The 18,612-nt window shown below is 35.6% G+C and overlaps 1 protein-coding gene across 2 annotated transcripts in view; it reads right to left on the reverse strand.

The window, feature by feature from the left end:
- Positions 1–7,890: 7,890 nt before the first annotated feature.
- LOC149250174 (calmodulin-binding transcription activator 1-like) overlaps positions 7,891–18,612 on the reverse strand; it is a 161,869-nt gene continuing 151,147 nt past the window's right edge. For both annotated transcript variants that reach the window (XM_089458930.1, XM_089458929.1), the window contains exon 8: positions 7,891–8,391. In XM_089458930.1, the coding sequence (XP_089315056.1) occupies positions 8,296–8,391 (96 nt within the window). In that variant the 3' untranslated portion in view covers positions 7,891–8,295. The remainder of the gene's footprint in view (positions 8,392–18,612) is intronic.

Below are 18,612 nucleotides of genomic sequence, written 5' to 3' on the forward strand. Positions count from 1 at the left end.
AATTCTCTCCTTCTTGTTGTTGTTAAGCCTAAATGGATTAAAAGTGCATGTTTTTGTTTTCCCAATTGAATGGATCCAATTATCATATGTGGGTGAATCAAATCATTATCCTTCTTCAAAGTAAAGATGTATGGTGTATTTGATGAAACTCCTTACTACCTCTAATGATGATAGTGATGATCTCATATGTTTGAATAACGATGAAGCGCTTGTGATGATCACTCTATATATTGAGCTAGATCCAATTCATCATACCAAGGACAACAATGGTGTGAAATAAATTTAGGACACCTTTAATTAACTCTTCGGAATGTAGAATACTAGTCGGTTGAATTGAATTAAATCAAAACTTTCAAATCTAAAAACACTAACATTAACATTGTTGAGGAGTATATTACAAAGTTTAAAGCCCTAGAATATGACATCATAACATCAAAATGAAAGTAAAAAAAATATATATTTGAAATATATAAGTATTGTTTCAACTAATTTCACAAAGCCTTTACTTAATGAACATATGACATCGTGACATCCATTCATTAGATATTAAAAGATATGGTTAATTTCACTAAATATTGATAAGTACCTCCAAAATCGTTTTTTAAACCCCCCTCCCAATACACCTTTCCAATAAATTAAAATTGTTTATTTTTACTGGATACCCCTTTTTATAACCCCAATGTATTCTGATTTTACCCATATTTAATTAATTTTTCACAAAATAAAAACACCCTTTATGAATGAGCATGATAAGATATTTGTCAAAAGGTGAAACCCCATGACTAATTTATCCAATGCATTCAATTCTTTTTCTATCATATTCTATCCCTTTATTTATCAAGGGTGTTATGACTCCTTCCTTTAAGGAGTCTTTCCCTAATCCAATCCATCATCAATTTATTTTGAAGATTATGGATAAATTACACCTTCAATATCAAGCCCATCCAAAGGCTAACCCCTCCCAAATTTAAGCTTTATTAGGGCAAAAGGGAACACACAAAATCCTCAAAAAGGAAAAGGCACATATGCAATTGTTATTATAAGGCTGCACAACTTTTCAAGTATTTGGCTTTCTCATCCTCAAAATTTTGAGGAGCTTCTAAGATCTATAGTAGATGTCGAAGATATTTCAATGAAAATTGTATGTTCCTCTCACAATGCACATTTATCATTGCACTTGGCATAGTGGTCCTCCTATTTTTAGTCGGAGAGGATTGCTAACTATGGAGCTACACAACATATTACCAAACATCAAAACCTTCTCTCTAATTATAAGCATTGACATAGTGGAGAGAAAGTGATTATTGGTGACAATTCAATAGTAGAAGGTTTATATTGTGGGTATGTCATCATAGATATATCTAGGTTTGAAAATGTTCTTCATGCTCCAATGATTGTCCAAATCCTCTTTATATTTATTGTACTACGCACTCCCAAAACGGTGGAATTAGGGATTGATTTATGGGTTGTAAAGGACATGAATTATGGTTTTAAAATGGTTTCCTTGGGGTATTTTGATGAATCCAAGCATTTGTACAAAATGGGGAAGACTCATTCTTCAAAGAAAAAAGGGTATTTTAGTATGGTGGCCAATATCAATGACGCAAATACGTTATGGCACCAACATTTCAATCATAATAACTTTGGGTCTTTATAACATATGAGTCATCTAGATATGGCAATGACCTTCCATATATTGAACTACTTAGTGGTGTCTGTGAAGGGAATTTGATGGGAAAACAAGATTCTCAATGTCTTGAGTTTATTTATAGAGACAATTGTGGCTCCATGAACACCACTTCTCTAGTGGAGGAGCCAAGTACTTCCTCACCTTTACTTGTGCGTTTTCATGGTGTATTTGGGTCTACACCATTAAATGCGAAGATTATGTGTTTGGGAAGTTCAAGGAATTTAAAATTTTAGTGGAGACTCAAATCAAGATGAAGATTAAGTGTATAAGCAATGATAGAAGAAACAAATATATTGCCAAGGATTTCCAAACATGTTTCACTTCATGGAGTATCTCTTGGTAAAGCAAAATTCCTTAATACTCCACAACAAAATGAAGTAGTAGAATAGAAGAATGGTGCTATCATGTAGATGGATTGTTGCATGTTTCACTCCAAAAATATAAATATTTTGTTCTGGAAGGGGAAGGGGGATTTTTTGCATCATCAATGAGACCTCTACTCATGTTGCTAAAGGTATGATAAATGGTTCAAAAACATACCCCCTATTTCACATTTAATTGTTTTAGATCTTGTGTAAGGGATTGTGCTCCTAATGAAAGGAAAACATATCGACATTTTTAAAACTTTGCTATACTCTAGTTGGCTACAGTGAATATTTTCATGGATATTGCCTCTATGATTCCACAATTCACTAGGTGACAGAGAGGCTAGTTTTCATGAGGTTCCAACCCACAATCCACTAGAATATTTCCCATTACTTTTCTAGAAGATTTGTCATATGGTTTTTAGCATGCTTCCATGGATGGTACCTCTTTTCATCACTCTAAATGCCCTCTTTTATATGACTCTAAGCATATCTCATTGGACCGTTCTCCTTCATAGCATGATATTGGCCCTCTTCCTACTTCTACAAATATTAGTCCAATTACTCCTACAGTAACTAGGCAAATTCTTGTCGCTACTTGGGAGTCTAATAATGACTCGTCCAAACTTCACAATAAAGAAATATTTTCACTTTTTTACAATACTCTTGTTAGTGGCTTCAAGCACAAAGTGAAGAATTAAATGGAGAACATATATAGATATTGAAGTTACACTCGATGTTCTAGGGCAGTCTGTAACACTAAATTTAACCAACATAGATCAATTCTAATTCTAGACCTACCAAGCACCAAGAGACATCAAATCTCTCAAGACACAATCCTTTTTTTGAGTTTAAAACATGAGAAAATGTTTGCACCTCAAGATATTTTATCTCCCTCAATTGTTTGATAGATCCAAATTTAAGATGAATCTATGTTTGTTCTTTATAATAGTTTGCACCTCAAGAGATTTCATCTCCCTCAACACTTGATAGATTTGGAGTTGACATATATATATATATATATATATATATAGAGAGAGAGAGAGAGAGAGAGAGAGAGAGAGAGAGAGAGAGAGAGTGCTTACAAAAAAATATTTATTATAAGTATTAAGCTTTTATATGTTTATTAACTGAATTTAAATATGAAGTTTTGAAGTATTATGGTTACAAATAAAATTACACATATCTATATATAGAAATATTCTTATTTCTAATTATATTAAAACCTTACAAATATGTGTATGGCATTTTTCATATATATATATATATATATATAGCCTAGAAAAAAGTTTGTTGTATATTTAAGTTTTTATATAGTTATTAACTAAATTTAAACATAAAGTTTTGAGGTGTCATGGTTATGAATATTGTCATTATTTGCATTCATTTTAATGTGACGCATATTATGATTTTTTTACCAAAAAACCATTTGTAATTTTATTAATAAAAAAAACTTGCAACATAAGAAACTGAATAGCGCAGAGTTATTATTTTTATTACTTTTTCATTTGCATTACATTTTTAATTGAGCAAACATTATGTTTTTTCATCATTATTTTTAAATCTAACGCTCCACTATAACATGTTGCATATTGTGTTGTCATTGATGAAAAAGCTAATAGGAGACCCAAAACACACACACACACACACACACACACATATTAAAGTTAAAGATGAGTCCCAAAATCGAAAGAGTTAGAGAGGAATCCCAAAGTCTAAGGACACAAGGACCAAACGATATGTTGGCTCAAGGAATTATGGACCAAAGATGTATATTGGCCTAAGGAATATTGGATCTGACTTAGGAGTTCTCAACATTGATCCATGGAATATTTGTCCCAAGTTAGTTTGGCCCAATTGCATTCTTTTTAGTTCATTAAAACAAGCTTGAAACCATGAATCCTATATTGGAGATGTTGGTCTAGCTTTAAGCAACAAATCACTAGAAATAACCAAATTCACAAGTGCATTTGTAGTGATTAAGTGGAGGAAGTAATATGACTTGAGGAAAGTATAGAGAAGAAAATTGAGGCAAGCAAGAATAGGTGATTCGAGGAGCGAATGGATGAAAAGAAGTATGAGAAGGATGTCTAAGGTGCAGAATCCAAGGGTTAAAACAAAACCATGGAGAAAAGGCTCAAGGAATTGTTGTAAGAGGAGCAGAGGCAAGGGGAAGAGCAAAGGAGCAAGGGTAATAATAGTCCAATGCATGAAAACAAGAAGTCTGATGATTTTATTGAAAAACCTCAAAATATTTTATAACGAAATTTAGCGCACAAACCTCTATTGCATCTACCATATGTCAGTGAATGGACAAAAAGATTGTCGTTAAAAAGAAAGTAGTTATACTGACATCCAGACCTCAAGTAACAAGGTTCCTTTACAGAGTTCTATATTCTGCCTCAATGTTTTTGCAACCACGAAATCTTGTGTCTCTATTTTGGTCGATATACCAAGACACTGATATCAAGGTTCCACTTGGCCACTCACTGTTTGGCAAATATTTTCTTTGTTATTTGGTTTGACAAGGCATAACGTTTCTCCAATATTTAATACTTGTAGCCCATAATCATATCGTCCATTGATGAAGTGCTAAGTCATATTACCCAAGGGCTTTGAGCCCTTGGCATATTGCCTATCGAAAGTATTAGAGGTGAAGTGTTGAATGAATATGATGATATCTCAAGCCCCGGTAAGCACCCAATCACAACCCCTAGTGGGAAAGGTGCTATAGTATAGCACCAAGGGATAAAACCTCCATCTTATTGTTGTATCAGTAATTTGGTTAAATGTTGTTTTGGGTTTGTGCCAATACCACAACCCTGGTAAGCAAATGGTTTTAGCGCTTAGTCAAAAAAATTGTGTTGTAGCCCCTGGTGCAGAGTCCCCAACATATCGCATATACTGGAAGTAGTAGTAGTGCAATAAACATTGATTCCATCAATATTCTTATGTTCTAGGCCTGTCAAGGGAGAAGTTTCACAACTAGCAGAAAGTAATTATGTCATTTGTACCCAAAAGGTCTTATTTTGTGGGGATTTCTAGTGTTAATTATTTTGGGCATTTTCCAGACATAGCAGCATAAAGTGGAAAATTGAGGTTTTGGCCCCCTAGCGCTCCCAGTCTCATCAAAAGATAGCAAGATTTCCATCAAGTGCCCTTTGTCACTCGTACTTTGCCAAAGGGAGTTCTCAAAGAAAAGGCTACACATTATCTTCCATATTTGATATCCCAAAGGATTAGATTATCAACTCACAGATAAATAGGTGTTTCTTGTCAGAAAGGTTTCCTGTCAAAGAGCTCAAAAAACTCTTGTTTTGCAAGCATTTGCTAGTGTTAAAAAATTTCAAGCATCGACCCGAAATTTGAGGTTTGAACCCCAGTGCCCAATAAACACGAAATTTAGTGTTGAAAAGCTCTAGTAGGCTAATACGCATTCGATCGTATAATGTCGGTATATGCTAGTGTTTTCGAGTGACAAGGTTAGAGAGTTGGGATATAATGTTGGTAAGTATGTGGCCATCTATGAAGCTTGTGGCACTAGTTAGTAAGTGTTTGGTTTGTAAGTGTGTGTGTTTGAAAATTGGGCATGAAGGAAGCACCTACTCTAGTGTGAAGGTATTACATGAGTATGACATAGTTGTGATTGTGTGGGTGAACAAAGCGCCCAAACACCACTGTAAATTTAAAAGCTCATACACAAAGAATAGAGGAAATTCAGGAAAGCATATTGGACCAGGGTAAAGAAGATTGCAGAACAAGTTACAAAGTTTGACCATTCAAGCACAAATTGCAAAGCAAATTGGTGACTTATGCAGAACATAATGTAGAGCAGATCAATGACTTTCGCAGAGTGAATTACAGAGTTAACCACTAAAGTGGAGAAGCAATTTACAAAACATATCTTACACAAAATTAGTGTCTCCTCTAAGACGGTACCTACAACACAACAGAGAAGGGGTTTGGTGCATCATGTAGGTTGGTGCCTACAAAATAGAGACAGAGATTAACGTCTCTTGTAAGTTGGTGCCCACAAATGGCAAGAGATTGGTGTCCCCTATGGGTTGGTGCCTACAAGATCTTTGATGTAAAGTTTTGTGATTTTCTCCTGTAAGGGTTTACACGTACATCTTGTGTTACATGTTCAATTTATGAGATTGATGATTTATAGTGATTGATTGTTTAAATAAGTAAAAATTGTCATACATTGATTCACCACACCACCTATTGTCATATATTCATAAAGTCGATGATTGCAAGTCTATAATCATGTACGTCAATCTCCTAAGCACTCTAGACTGGTTATATCTTCTAATTAAAATCTAATAAACTTTGTTGATTGTGTAAGCCATTTGGGGTCATAGGGCTTTTCTCTATAATGAAGTCCAAGCAAGTTGTCTAATCCAATAAATAGTCATTAACACTATCAGTGTGAAATTTTGAAATGGACAATCATTAAGATTAAGTGTGTTCTCAAAGAATACAAAGTAAATAGGGGCATAATTCACTATCAAGCAAGATAGTTTCAGGAAATTTGAAAGTGTGTTGATTTGAGGTAACACGAAGTAAAAGCCTTGCCATAATCTGTCATTATGAGAAGTGTTCATTCAGGGGCATGAATAAAACCCTTCTCTTGAAGAGTGTTGTTTCAAGGTTAGCATAAGTAAAACTCTTGCCACGAAGTGTTGATAAAACCTTTACCATTAAGAATGTTAATCTGGGGTTTACATACACAAAACCTTTGTAATAGTGTACATTATCCCAAAATTTTGGTTAAGAGGTATGTAGAGTAATTGGATGACAATTCACAAAAATATGTTCTGCCCTCCTTATCAAAAGATAACCTTACATCAAGACTGGCAATTGTTGAACACAGTTGTCAAGACAGTCATGTAAATAGTTCTGAACAATTTGGCAGTTTGAAAAGTGAAGCTGATTTTGCAACAAGCTTTAAACTGTACTCTAAAATATGAAGCTCAGGAAATAAGTAACATTTTGTGACCTTGTAAAGCAATGTGGTAACGATTTTTTCAGAAACAGATTGGTTATACATGTATCGGAGCCCAAATTAAAAGGGGGTTTCAAATAATTTACTGTTGAAAAGAGAAACTTGAAAATATATGCACAATGGTAAAGTATTTAAAGTTATAGCTTCACCTTAGCCTTTAGCAGTCATTGATAAAGGTCAGTAATTGTTGTACATCTTTGTGCATGAGGGATGTAATGTATGAATTTTATACCCCAAAAGTGTAGCATATGAATGGATATAGCACAAATAGCATATGATCTTAAGTGGCTATGGCTATGTATGTATGAGTCAAAGAGCAGAGATAGACAGTGGTTTGAACTTGTAAGATGCCATGAATTTAGAATTTATCAGTGCAATCTTTATTCTCTCAAATGTTTACATTAAATTTATATGCATATTTTATCATGTAGCTCAATTTATCCTTCAGATGTTTGTTAATGTAGATGCATTTTCAATTAGTTCAATAATTGTTCCATTAAATCCAAAATATCCATAACTATCTTAAAGTGTGTCATATCTTGGTGTTTCCTCTCTTCCTCGATGTAAAGAGAGGCCATCGATCTAAATTAAGATAATGCATTTTCCTTCAATTCAACAAACAATTCCATCGATCCATAACTATCTTATAGTACGTGACATCTTAGTGTTTCTCCTTTTCCTTGAAGTAAACAGAGGCCATAGGTGTAATTTAAGATCATGGAAACAAATTAGATAATGCACATAGTGATAAAAATAAAAAACAGAAATATTCAAGTGCTAAAAAGATAAGCCATCACTTGTACAATGTGCTCAAACTTCACATTGGATAATTTTTAACCAGGTAATAAATATATTGGCCAAACTGAAATTCATTACACAACCTCAGATTATAGAAGAGGACCTGAATTTTACAATATTTATCACTAATCTTGTACATTACTATAATGAACTCATAGTCATGTACATAATTTTCCATATAAAATGGACTCCTTGAATATCACCTGCAACACAGTTTTTGAACTTCCTGTCTATTGTTTAGAAGCTAAAGAAGTGAGAATTAGATATAGACATGTGTACTCTAGGAAGGTTAAAGTCGTTCCAAGAGATACATCAAAATGAGACAATTTACAATTTCTCTCTCGGGATTATGAATCAGTAGTCACACACGGCCATGTGAAATGATCCTTTTCAAAAAATTAACGTATATTGACAAAACTGAAAGGTGTTATGAATTAGTCAATCATGGACATCAGCTCATCATTTTCATTTGTCTTGTTCTCTTTCTCCTGCTGGGAGTCACCATCATCTGTAATCTGTCCCATACCAACCTGTGGAGCAAACAACCACGTTGGTTATAATTATAAAACAATAGTCCCATCGAGCATGAAGGGTCCTATCTTCTCAAAAACCTTCAGTAAAACTCAAAGAAGCAAAAGCATTTGGTTTAATTTTAACATAGTTCTTAATATTGCGAAGAATCAGTCTATCTTAAGCTAGAATGCATTAAGAGTATATATATATAGAGAGAGATAGAGAGAGAGACAACCAATCAGATTTAAATTTCCTAAAAGATGACAATTAAGTCAAATATAGCATGTGTATGCATGTATATGTCTGTAAATAAACGATACAAGTTCTGGAAACAACACCTTCAAAGTTAGAAACAGGGAAATAGTACCCATATTTATGTAGGCGTGTACATAAATTTTAAATATTCACAAATTAAAAAATATAAGCAACAAAATACTACATTAATTACTAATCTGTTATTAAAACATTTATGAATATTTTAATAATACATCAGATACATTAATGAGATCAACGTATCACCGGTAGATTTCTATCCATCGAAATTTTGATATATTGCTAATAAATCGATAGATTTATTATTAATGTTGTCTATTTAACAAGACTCTACAAAAAATATTCCTGAAGAAATCAAAGGCCAACATAATTACAGCGAACCGTGAGTAGATAAATCGCTATACAAACCTGTACAGCTTCACATCTGTTTATTTGAAAATCAGAAAGGAGTATACCCTCAACAATTTATTCATTAAAAATGGATCATGGGGCCCATCCATTAAAAAGAAAATGGGATATGGTACTTTCTGTGTGGAATTGTACAGGAATGGTGAAAAATGTTTCCCAGGCGTCATCCCTGTGTTTTCATAGCATCTCCATGTGAAAACTTTTACTGTGAGAAGGCAAGAAAATCCATATTTTGTATTGCGCTCTATACAAGTGTGCGCATATGTAAATGTTGAAGCATACACAGGTACATTAAAAAGAGATAAGATAGTTTTATTAATGTCCAACAAATGACCACAATAGCAAGTCATAGCAGGTCAATTGGACTCAAAGACACATGTACAAGAGAGTGAGAGAATCCAAGCATCTCCAATTGCCAGTCTATCAAACACTGAAAAGCGGAAAAAAGTAATAGTTAAACCACCAATTATATAGCTAATGAATGCTCAAAATAAGTGCAGAAACAAACTCATGCGAGCATAAATAGCAAATGCCAAGGTGCACTGAAATTAAAGGCTGAGGCCAGATGAGACGGTGAAGCAAAGAGAAGAGGGCTCCTTGATCACGTCAATCATCATGTAATGGCTGATGCACTCCTTGATAATGTAATTTGAAGAATCTCAGGGCTGAAAGGGGCTCTTTGCGTAATCCTAGGAGGAACATAGATTGAAGAGATCACTCACGCAGATGCTCCAGCCTCCTACCCAATGTTCCACCAAGTTTCCAAGACAAGTGAGCATGAGAGCGGGGAGTCACACATGGGGAACGTGTGGGAACAACCCCAAAGTTTAGGGAAATTTAGGGGTGACAGGGAGAGATCAGGCTCCATAGCATAGGAATCCTCATTTTTAAAATTATAAAAATAAAAATTATAATGAGAAAATCCCAAGAATATCAATTCATTGCATGCAAATTTATTATTGTGCAATCCAGTGGAAACTGTTATAATCTTGCCAATACAAAATCCTGAAAACTGTTAATTCTGCTGAATTCTGAATGGGAAATGAAACACTACATTCTCCTTTTGAAGCCCGATGAGGTTGGAACCACTCTCAAACATCCTAAAACAATTAAAGGTAAGTTGAAAATTTAAGTAAAAAGGCAAGATAAAGAAGAATAATATTTTCACTTTAAAAATTTAATATTACCATTAATTACGAAGGACACAAACTCCTCAAAATTGTATCCTCTATTTTTGTTCTATCTTAAAGTGTTGTTGGTCAAAACATAATGGGGGCATCATTAGTTATTTCTTTTCTTTTCTTTCTCTCTTGGGGTAAGTTACCACAAGATTCCCTAGAGTTCACAATGAAGGACCCTCTACTTCTATCTCTGCCATTCCTACTACAATCAGTCAGTTACATCCTGGTCAATCTTCTGCACCCCCACAGTTTGTAATAGACCAAGCAGTGTATGATTCTATCAGAAGAATGTTTTCACAGCCAAGCTCATCTCAGCCTTTTAGCTCAGTCTGTGACCATCCACACTGCTCTAAAACCTTCTGTCAATTTTCTTCAGAACCACCAACTCCACATGGTGAGTCATCAGATCGGCATAGAATAAATATGATCAGATTTACTCCTTCATCCGACTCATCTGAAGAAAATTACAAAAAGGTTGTATTTTTTAATCCACAAGAAGAACTACTTGTACATACTGTATCCAGTTCTTCTACTTACGGTTTAGGTTATATTGATTCTTCACCTATTCCTGAATACAGAAGAAATCCCATTGATAAGATTCCAAGACATGTAGAGATTCCTTCTGATTCAGAGATAATTGCCTTTTTAAAAATCTTTAAAGGAATCAGTCCATATGATCCTGATGATCAATGGAAAAAGAAAATGTTCAATTGGGATATGTTTACACATGAAAAAGAACACTTGTATTTTGAAGAAGTAATGCTTCTTCCAAAAAATGATCGTCCTGCCTTCAACAGACAGAATGTTGAAAAATGGAAAGAATGGATGAAGGTAGAAAATCAATGGATATCATTCTATGAATGGTATTACCCTTCTGCAAATATCATAGAACAATCCTTGATGAAGCAATTCAGGAACCAGGCTAAACAGAAAAAAATCAAGGATCCAGAAAAATTTGTAGAAGAAAAACTGAAAGAAAATCCAGTAGTAATTCCTCCTCCTTTGAAAGCACATGATTTTCAGCCAAAGATTCAGAGTATGTTAAGCAAGTCAAACATTCCCAGATCTCTGATTGCTGTTCAAATAGAAGGAGAAAAATTACTAAGGAAAGTATGTTCTCAGTTCCAAGTAAACATGATGCGGACTGGGACCCCAAATAAACACAAGTGGGAACTCCTTGATGGAAATCTTTTAGAAACAGACACAGAGTTCCCTCCTTGGAAAAATTTTGTGATTAGAAGTCAAGATGGGAAATTGTATAAATTACTCCCATCTCATGTAGATGATCCTAATCTAGTAGCAAGAGATGTTGTTGCTGCTACAAATTGGACAAATTTAGCTCTATCCAGTCTAGAGAAATTTGTCAGTTCTAAGTTTGAAAATATTGAAACTGCCAATTCTGAAATGAAGATTATGCTTGAAAGTATCTTGAGAAAACAAGACTACAATACAGTCTGTTTGAATAACAGTGTTAATACTTTGGCAGAAAATGATAAGGCTCTTGCTAAGAGTCTTGACAGATTATCTTTACAAACAGGGCAGATTGATAAGAAGACCCATGATGCTAACAATGCTCATGGAAAGGAAATAGTAAAGATCAGTAATTCCCTTGATATTGTAAAGAAACAAGTTTGGGAAGTAACTCAAGGGATAGAATCCTTGAAAAAGAAGCCTAAGGTTGAAACCTATAAATCAGCAACTATATTTTCAGAACCTAAGACTTCTGTCCCATATTCTATTACTCCTTCTGTGGAAAGCCTTATTAGAACACCAAACTCTATAACCTTCCCACCACCCACCTCTTCTCATCCATATTCTCTGTTTGCAAACCCCAGTTTCTTTAGCCCTCATTCTGTCATAAAACACTCTAAAGAGACTAGTGAATCCAGCAAACCAGAATCTTCTAATCTGGTGAATGAAGATTCCTATACTAGAGAAGAAGAAGAAAGTTTTGATACAAGTTTTCACAAAACAGAAACATCCTTTGGTGATATGACTCTTCACAAAATAGAGGCAGAACCACAAATGGAAGAGCTTGAAACCTGTATCAATAACTTATCTTTGACAGATCAAGAACAAGATCAACTTGATAATGAAAATCAAGTTAATGCTACATCATCCAGGTCAAGATGGCAAACTCCCTGGAATCCTGCTCCTGACAGAAGAGATCTTATGAAGTCTGAATACCATAAGGATTGGTCTGCAAATGCTACTTACTCATGGAATATTGATAATTGCACAGAGGCTGAGATCATGTCTGTTTTACATTCCATGCTTGTATGTTATAGGACTTATCTTGCAGATGACATAGGACCTATCAATGCCACAAGGAGAATAATAGGAGGATTTGAAGGAACATTGGATTCTTGGCTAAAAGCTGAGACAGTTAAAGATCCTAATCTCCTTGCAGGATGGGAACGATCAGTTGTTGAAAATGAAGATGGATCTACTCACATAGATCCTGTCACTAGTTTGCCTGTCAATAATATGATAGGAAAACTTCTTTATGCTATCACAGTTAATTTCATTGGTTTCCCCCAGATAACCAATGATATTACAACTATCACTCTGCTGGCCATGAGATTGCATAATATGCAACATTTTGATGAATATTTTAATGAATTCCTTCATAGATTGCATACTTTGACTCCAGATCTCATTCTTGAGCCAAAATGGAAGGAAATTTTTGTTGCATCTCTTCCCCAATGGGTCTCTTCAGCAATTGTAAATAAATTACCAGGCAAGATTGGAGACTATAAATTTGGCATAATCAGACAAGCAGTAAAAGCAATCATTGTTGAATTATGTTCACAAATGAAGATTGCAAGAGCTGCCACAAATCCTAAAAAGCCACATGGATATCAACAACTTTGCAAACAATGGCATCTTGGTAAAGCTGGAAATTCTGAGGGGCATAAGAGGAGAAAGAGACAATTCAAGAAGAATACCCAGACCTCCCAAGATAAGCCAAAAGGAAAACATTACAAAGCAAAACCTTACAAGCATACAAAGATGTTTTCTAAGGATAGAGAAATAATTTGTTACAACTGTAACAAAAAAGGTCACACAACTCCAAATTGTCCAAATAAAAAGAAAGACTCTTCTAAAAAGAAAGTCCAGTATAGAAATAAGAAAGGAAAGATAAATTCATTCGATCTTCCTAGTAGCTGTGATGAATTGGTATCTTCTGATTCAGAATCTGAAAATGAACTTAATTTTGTTGATTCAGATGAATCATCTGATGAAGAATTCTGTAATGATCCCCATTGTACAGAATGTAAATACTGTGATTGTGATGATCCTGATATTTGTACATGCAATGCAGTCAGGATGATGAAGACCGATTATGATGAAATCAGTAAGAACATTTTTGCACAAATGATGGCTGCTACGGATCCGCAAATGAAAGAAATGTACAGATCTTTGCTGACAGAACATTTGAAGAAGGCACCTTCTACTTCAAAGAATTCTCCAAATAAAGGGTATGTGCCCCCTGCTACTCTTTTCTCTGTTGAAGCCTTAACCAGACAATTTAAGAATGAAGATTTTGGAGAAGATTTGCCACAGACTTTACCTGCAGTGCATCAGGCAATAAAAGAACTGAGAAAAACAATCAAAGAGAACAGGAGATTGTGTGTTGAAAGCCACAATGAGTTAAGCCTAAAGATGCTCAATGCACAAGCTCCTCCTACCTCTTCATCACAAGGTCCTATTTCAGGAAAGACAGAAAATTGGACCTATCATATGGGGCCAGTTCAACAGCAGCATGACAAAGAAGAAGAAGAAGAAGAAGAAGTAGCAAGAACAGGTTTTGGATGCAATAGCATGAATAGAGATGTCATGTATTGTGTAAAAATGAAAGTAAAGATTGGACACCAGTATGAATTTTGGAAGGTACTTATGGACACTGGTTCCAGATTAAACATAGTAAGTGATACAGTAGTTGGCATGCATCACAGAAGGCCAACAACATGTCCAAGGGTGATCACAGCAAGTGGAGACATTCCCACAAAACATGAAGCAGAAATTGATGTTCTACTCACAGACAAAATAGGAGTTCATCTGGTTTGTCCTGTTGTTCCAGGACTGGATTGTGCAATGTACCTTGGGACACCATTTTTTCAGAATTTCAGCATGCATGGAGCAAAGTTTGATGCAAGCAGTCAGAGGTATGGATATTTTATTAATTTTGATAATAAGGAAGTCTTTTTCCCATTCATCAATTCTAATTCTTCAATGAGGATTAAGAGAGTTGAGAGAATGGAGAATCTTTTGGCAAAAATGGAAGTGAAAAGGGAAGTATTGAAAACAGAAGAACATCTAGATAATGGAAAGTATGCTTCTGAGATAGCAAATCTCACTTCCCAGTTTAAAGAATGTTGTTCAGATGATCCAAATGCCTTTTGGCATATTAAGAAACAAGAGGTAGAACTTCCTCTCAAGAAAGATTTCAGTGGAAAATTAAGAAGATCTAAAGCAGTAGCAATGAATGAAGAACAGATGAAACTCTGCAGAGAAGAAATTAAATATCTTTTGAAGAAAGGGCTTATCAGGAAAAGTAAAAGCCCCATAGCATGTTTTGCATTCTATGTAAATAAGCATGCTGAAGTTGCCAGAGGTAAACCAAGGTTAGTTGTGAATTATAAACCTCTAAATAAAATTCTGGATTACGATGCATATCCTTTGCCAAAGCCATCTTCCATACTTGCTCAGATATCAAAGTCCAAGATATTTTCCAAGTTTGATCTCAAATCTGGTTTCTGGCAAGTAGGAATTAAAGAAGATGATAAATGGAAGACAACATTCTCTGTGCCAGAAGGGCATTATGAACGGAATATCATGCCATTTGGCCTGATTAATGCTCCTTCGGCTTTCCAGAGAATAATGGATGAAACTTTCGAAGGAATGGAAAGTTTCTTGAAGAAATATATTGATGATTTACTAATTCATTCTGATAATATTGCTGACCATATCAAACATTTGAAAATCTTTCTCCGCGGGGTTAAAGATATGGGCATAGTATTATCAGAATCTAAGATGAAATTATTCCGGCCAATGATAGACTTTTTGGGTTATAATATACAGTACGGATCCTATACTGTAATCCAAAGAAGTTTAAATTTTGTTGATCATTTCCCTGATGAAATCAAGGACAAAACTCAACTGCAAAGGTTTTTGGGAAGCCTGAATTACATTTCAAAGTTTCTGAAGCATTGTGCACAAGAAAGGAAATTATTGAACAAAAGGCTTCAGAAGAATCCAATTCCATGGAATAATGATTGCACACAAGCAGTCAGGGCAATAAAAGAAAAGGTCAGAAATATTCAACCACTCTCCCCTATCAGAGAAGAATGGGAGAAAATCATTATGACAGATGCCAGTTATGAAGGATGGGGAGCAGTTTTATGTCAGAAAAATCCCAGCAGCAAAAGAGAGATTGAAATCTGCCAATATGCATCCGGATTATGGGCAAAAAATCAATTGAATTGGTCAAGTTTGAAGAAAGAACTCAGAGCAGTTTGCCTAGGAATAGAAAAATTCAGAGATTTTGTTATCTACACCAAATTCACTGTTAAGACAGACTGCCAGGCATTGAAATTTGCAATTCATAAATGTGATTTTGAGGATGCTGCTATGGTCAGGTGGATCATGCAGTTAAGCCAGTACAATTTTGATGTTGAATTTGTTAAAGGTGATAAGAACAATTTCGCAGATATGCTGAGTAGAGAATTTCTGTCAGAACATTCAATTTTGAGCTTGCATTGCAATTATATCAGGAGAAGGGAAAGCACTGTTGAAATAGAAACACCAAATGGTTGGGTAAGTTATATGCTTGAAACTCCAGTACTTATCCATGATGTAGATTGGTACCCAATCAAAGAAATTAGACATAGAGAAGATATTCCTTACCTATGGACAGAAACAATGCAAGACGAAATGAACCAAGAAGCAGTAGATGCTCTGGACTATTTGGAATACATTGACAACATACACTATACTCTTGAGAGAGATGATGAAGATGATGAACGGATGACAAGCTGCCACATCACACTGAGAAGATTTGATAATCCTCTCCACAGAGAAAATTATGACCCTGACAGACAAAAGGAATGTTTCTATACAGCTATGAATCTTCAAAATTGCTCAGCTAATTTATTTTATTCTATACAGTCCTCATTTTTATTTGAAGGCATGACAGCAGAAGCTTTGGAACAAGAAGATCCTACACCAGAATGGTTCATTGAGTGGTGGCAGATATATGGTCTTTCAGCTCTAATCATCAAACCATATACACTCCAAATGCTTAAAATCCCTGGTTTCAGTGAACCATTTGCCCATATGAATGGAATTGTATACAAAGATATTGAAAATGTTGCCGACATCAGTGATCTATCTTTTCTACAAGCAATCAGACGCTGTGGTCACATCAGATGGTTTGTTACAAACCAGTACAAGGCAAGGATGATATCTCATAGTACTAATTATGAAGATTTCCACCATCAGGTTGATATCACATCAAATCCTTTCCAACCTATCAACTTTTTGGAACCACCCAACCAAAATATTTCACAGATGTGGGAATCAGAGAAAGAAATAAGAGTACAATACTTCAATAATTCTCTGATTGAAAGATTCAGATATCAGCATTATACACATCCGCAGATAGAATACTATACTATGGATTGAGTGATGTCTTTCTGGCCGACTATGGTGCCAGACGAGCTTTCGTGGATTCCCTCGCTCTGGAATCTCCACTTTGTACAAACCATGGATTTTGCAAATCTTTCGAGGGTTCACTGATGAATTTCCTCTGTGTAAATAGTTTTGGTACTAAGATTCAGTCCCCACATGCCTCAGGCTCTCTGATAAAGAGTAGGGACGAGATAACATAGGACAATAGTGTCCTATGCCCGAATCTTGCTTTCGGCGATCTACTCAGATCTGTCTAGGTACTTGTGTCTTTGAGTCATCAGTCTGTACATAGCGCACTCATGAATGTTTGTTCCCTTCCAGCTTATAAATAAGAGTTAGCTGCGAAGTAAGACTCATTCGGGTCGAGAGAGTTTAGAGTCATAAACTTTTCCTGCTCTGCATCTGCGGACATTTGTGTCTGATCTGCTTGCATCACGAAGAGTTTTGTAAGTCTTAGAGTCTGGTTTGGAAGCTTGCGCATCAGTGTGTTCGGCACTGGTGAGAACCTAAAGTGGCTGAACCATTAGGAAAGTCTGAGAGTTTGTCTGTAATCTCTGAGGCAGAGCCTGTCTATTGCCAGGAGCTTCCGGTAATACTTGTTCCTTGAGAACGGTAGAAAGTCCGGTGAATGCGTAGACAGTCAATCTCTGTAAGGAGATTTTTCTTATGTAATATCTGCATCCATATAATAAAAATTCCAGTTCAAAATTCCGCAATCTTGCTGTGTTCATTTGCTTGTGGCGGTGACACCTAGATGACCCCCTTTTGGGAAAATGCATCTGCCACACTAAGGAAATGTTTCCCCAACTTTCCCCAAAAAGGGGGCGTGGGTAAATGTTCCCCCATGTGTGTCCCACTGACCCTAAGGAACACATCCTTGTGGAACATCGCTCTTTTGAGGAACAATCTCAAAATGGCAGGTCCATTAATCGGTCAGAACTCGGCAATAATATTTCGTACAAACTTCAAAGTGAGTCCAACACTGGGACCTCCTAGAGTTGGTTTGTGTATCAATGTAATGCTATTTGACCTAGACTTCAAAATAGGAGCTCCTCAAAAGTCGCATAGTAGGTTGACCCACCAAGCGTGGTTATCAAGAGGAGAGTCGAGATCTCATGAATCTTGCATCTAAAGTTGTGCGAGTTTATTCCAATAGTTTGTTGCCCCATAGGGAATAACAATAAGGAAGAAAGAGGTGATCCTCTAGATGGACTTAGACCATGAAGATCAATGTAGGTATAGTGACTTATGTCTAAAAACCTTGCTCTTGAAAAGAGCTAGGCATATTTTGTCTAGAGAATGAAAGAATGTGGAGAGGGATCTTGTAAATCTTGGTATAAGCAATAAATGTTGCCTCTAATCACATAGTAATTCCCCTCTATCTCAGTGTCCTACAAGTCACATAACTCACAAGTCCTATCATGCCACAATTTGGTAATTTGTCTAAACCCGACACTAATGGGAGACAACCCTACATTGACAAGAAGGTATCTTAGAGGCCCTACATCCAATGAACTGTTCCACGAGAACATGTCCCCCAAGGTGAGGGGTGTTACCCACCAAAATGGGTAACCCCCTAGGAGAAAATATTTTCTCTTATTTTGGACAGCCAACTAGCCAACAACCCTACACATTCCTTAATGATTCTGATATGCCAGTTCCTCCACCACCTACACTAGTCAT

The sequence above is a fragment of the Pinus tabuliformis genome, chromosome 7, assembly GCF_031772625.1.
Source record: "Pinus tabuliformis cultivar Carrire ecotype Pingquan chromosome 7, CPIR1, whole genome shotgun sequence".
NCBI lineage: Eukaryota > Viridiplantae > Streptophyta > Pinopsida > Pinales > Pinaceae > Pinus > Pinus tabuliformis.